The sequence below is a fragment of the Seriola lalandi genome, unplaced genomic scaffold (genome assembly GCF_002814215.2).
Source record: "Seriola lalandi dorsalis isolate HSWRI2012SDOR001 ecotype SW California unplaced genomic scaffold, Sedor1 jcf7180002054433, whole genome shotgun sequence".
NCBI classification, from domain to species: domain Eukaryota; kingdom Metazoa; phylum Chordata; class Actinopteri; order Carangiformes; family Carangidae; genus Seriola; species Seriola lalandi.
In genome coordinates, this window is record NW_019524986.1 from 31,155 (window position 1) to 35,229 (window position 4,075).

Consider the following 4,075-nt stretch of genomic DNA (forward strand, 5'->3'; position numbering starts at 1 on the left):
CTGGTGTTTTACTGACAGAGGACAGTTTGACAGGAGACACTGGTCTGTCTGCTGCTGAGACAGAGGGACGGTGAAGACCTATAAATGGCAGTGAAATATACATGAAGGACATCTTCCACTTCCTGTTTACAGTTCACGCCAGCTGTTGGTCAGCTGCTGCATCAGCAGGAGGTTTGTATGAACTCTGCTCTGTGAGTCTGCGTTTTCTAGAGATCATGGAACCAACAACAACAAGCGGAACAGCTGACAGACCGATTCCAAGTCCAACACGTCCTCTACTGTTTCCCTCCTCGTCTCCTCTCTCCTCGTCTCCTCCCTTCTTGTCCCCTCCCTCCTCGTCTCCTCCCTCCTCGTCTCGTCTCTTCTCTGTGATACCTGCAGAGAGAAACAGGTGTGAGGTATCAGCTATCAGGTATGTGATGAGTGAAGAACTCTTCACACTCCTGTCAGACATTATCTACTGACTCACCTGGCTGATGAACTTCCAGGTTGATGATGCTGATTGGCTCAGAGGTGCCCCTCTTCCTGCGGCTTCTTCCTCCCTGGACAACATAACACTCGTATCTTCCTGTGTCGTCTCTCGTCACGTTCTTCAGAGTCAGAGACACGTCCCCGTCCTTCATCTGTCTGTCCTGCAGCTCCACCCGGTTCTGAAGAGACGGGAGCTGGTAGGATGTAACACACCTGCCGTCCCGGTACAGAAACACATATTCTGGCTCCAGCTCAGGTCTGCTCCACTCTACAACTATGATGTTTGTGTCTTCGGGAGCTCGACATGGCAGAGAGACATTCTGTCCAGGTGCAGCTTTTATGGTCTTTGTCTGATCTGAAGAAAAGAAAACACAGAGCACAGAGGTCAGAGGTCAACTCCTCACCAATCAGAGGAGGAGCATCAAAGAGGAGCCATACAAACATGTTACTCATAATGTTCGGTTCAGACTGTGATGTTGCTGTAGCTCATCTCTCCCTGTAAACTGCTTGTTGCCGATCACACCCACAGATCTAAATATTTAATTACCAATAGAAAAGTTTTTCTTTAGACTTGTCTGTTGCCCTGGTGCATGCTGGGAGGCTGTTTTCTGTCCACGCCCAAACCCCCACACGCTACACCAGGAAACCAAGTGTGAGCTGTGACTGGTCTTAATGCGTTCGTGTGGAGAGATTCAGTTGCCAACAACATTCACTCTGCAGCTACAGTTCAGCTGCTGGAGCTTGAACACACTGGGAGAGGAGGCATTAATCAAATCCTCCAAATACATTTAGGTTTTATACACACAGACCGACACATGGACATAGGTCAGTTTTGTCTCTGTATAACAAGTAGTTTTAGGAGCCAACAGGCTGTGGTAACTAAATGTTGGAGAATGAAAAACGAAGCTATTTATCATCAAATTGTAACTGAAACAAGATGATAAAGTAAAATATAACCCGTAGCTTTAACCAAACACCTGTCAGCAAACAGGAGTCCGCAGTGTAAGCTGTGAGTAGAGCGGAGCTCACCTGTAGCAGCTGACACCTGCACACAGAGGAATAGGAGAGTCCAAACAGGCGGCACAGCACACGTCATCGCTCTGATCCTCTTAATCCAACAGTTTATTATACACAGGGATACTTTACCAGGAGATGAAGAGAAAGAGGAAAGCAGAAACCGGAAAGCTAAATTTAATCTATAAACCTTAAGATTCGGGTTATAGATTAAAGTTAGCTTTCACAAGAGGCTGTGAAGAGAGCGCGAGCTGGAAAGTCCCTGACTGTCTCTAGAAGACGGAGGGAGGCTTTTATTTGGTGGCTGGGTGGGTGGGCGTGGCTTAACAGATCAGTGATAAGTTACATATCACCATGGTGACGTCACCAGGGTAAAGTCTGAAACTAAAAGGAACATGCTCTGTGTGTCAGATCATTAATGATGATGGTTTAAAAACAGCCGTCACACAAAGGGCCTGAACATGATGTGATTACATGTATATTACATTATGAGGATGGGTTTTATGAATGCAGCTGTTCTGTGAGCTGCGTGCAGCTGTAGTTACAGTGGGACTGATTCTATAATGCTGCCAACAACTGAGAGGAGTCGGACCTGAAGGAACCCGGTCCTCCGTGTGTTCGGGCTGAAGATGTTTCCTATAAAACTGAGGAGGGAAACTTTGAGTCTCGGAGCGTCGGAGAGGAAGACGCCTCACTGCAGAGCAGAGGAGGGCGTGCATGTTCCCTGCAGCTCTTCTTGTAAATCATGTGACCTGCTGATCAACAGCAGGGAAATGAAGCTGCTTCAGTTTTGTTTCTCTTTAACTTCTGCTGCTCAGTGTTTCTGACTTCACTCACCAACATCTCATTGTATTTCATATATTTGTTTTCATGGATAAAATGAAAAAATAAACGGAATAAAAGACTTTACAGCTGCTCCACCTCGACCAGCAAACAGCAAATAACTGCTGTTGATCCGTAATACTCAAGTCATATTATAACAACGTAATGAAAACTTAAGCCTTTTCTCCTACCAACACTACGTCTGTACGTTCCCTGAAGTAAATGACCTGAACTTTACCTCCCACTTCTACAACAGAACACCAGCAGAAAGATTAGGCTGTAGGTAAAGCCTGGAAACCAGACTGATTCACAGGTCTGGAACAGACCACCTCGAAATAAAGAAATTATCAGGAAGGGTAAAAGGTTAAAGGTCATTCTCCTTTATGGCAGACTGCTGCAAGCTGCAGTGTGTAGGTATCTAGTTGGGCTGAACAATGTGCATGAGAACATGCTATGTGCCGTGTTCTGGGACTGGGCTCACCTTCCTTATCATACATACTTGGTTACATACTGCACATACGTTTTCTTCACATGAGCTGCTTCCAGTACCTTTAAGTGCTCAGACTTGAGTACTCTACTGGGGCCCTCATCATGGAGCATCAGTGTCACGGCACCATTGCGTCCAGGTAGATGACAGTTCCAGGGATGCCTGCAAAAAAGGTGGACATGATTTTCTATGCTTAGCTGACACCAAATGTCATGTGGATGTAGCAAAGGTCCGTGGGGAGCGTAGCAGTTACAGCGGATGCTCCACGCACCACGAACACTCGCACCCTTTTACACACTGGCAATAATCCACAGAGATCACAGTCTGTCCTGTGTTAACTATCCATTGTTATTAATACAATGAACACATGTAAGTGTAGATAATGACAAATAAATGAAAATGTCACATGTACAAATGATCATGTTCAAATGTTGCAGCATTTAATATTCCCTACCAGACATCTCCCTCTGCTGGTCATACTGTGTAACTCCACCCTGACATGAATGTTGCTGTTAACACGGGGTGATGAGCAGTTTATGTAGTAATCTATTTGTAACCAGCCGTGACAGCAGGGATGGTGTAGATTTCACCTGGTCAGTGTGTGTTATATATATATATATATCTGTGTGTCTGTGACAACCTGGAAGATAGAGTCATGAGATTTATAGGAGTCCAGTGAAGGAGTTTGGAAATGGGTGTGGTCCAACCCATGAGCTCCGAGCACTGATGTAATGATGTTGTAACAATAACTACTGAGTACTGTATCGCCAATGACAGCTTAGAGTATCCATGTGTACTCAGCAGTTACTATTACATTAGCAGATGAGTACTGGACAAAACTTCATTGTCCATTAGATTTGCATAAAATGGAAATTTGTCCCAGACGACCCAGCAACTCAGTCAAACCATAAATATATAAGTACACAAATACGCAAAATACACAATAAACCTGGATCAGGCCTTGAGCCCCGCCCACCACCTGCTGGCTCCAGGTGGACAGGTGAAAGAGCAGAGAGCATCATGATGGTGAGAGGAGGAAACATCAGAGAGACTCAGTCAGACCCAGACTCAGAGTCTGAGACCAGAACCAGAGACTAGCAGACGGGTCAGAACCGTTAGCACCTCTTCAGAACGGTTAGCACAATTAGCATATTTAATTTGTTTATGTTGCTTGTTAGCTTGTAACTTGCAGTGGCTAACACAGTGTTAGTGGTTTTGCTAATGCTAACACTCTCTCTCTCTGGAGTGACAGGTTTATTTAGCCCCGCCCCCCGTCTCCAC

At 45.4% G+C, this 4,075-nt stretch overlaps 1 protein-coding gene across 1 annotated transcript; it reads right to left on the reverse strand.

Annotated features, from left to right (window-relative positions):
- Positions 1 to 6: 6 nt before the first annotated feature.
- Positions 7 to 1,747, reverse strand: LOC111658277 (butyrophilin subfamily 2 member A1-like). Its single transcript, XM_023410743.2, has 3 exons — positions 1,501 to 1,747; positions 470 to 826; positions 7 to 375 (listed from the first exon to the last, which is right to left on the reverse strand). Exons 1-3 carry the CDS (start codon positions 1,565 to 1,567, stop codon positions 134 to 136), a joined length of 666 nt encoding a protein of 221 aa, XP_023266511.2. The 5' UTR covers positions 1,568 to 1,747; the 3' UTR covers positions 7 to 133.
- Between the last annotated feature and the right edge of the window lie 2,328 nt (positions 1,748 to 4,075).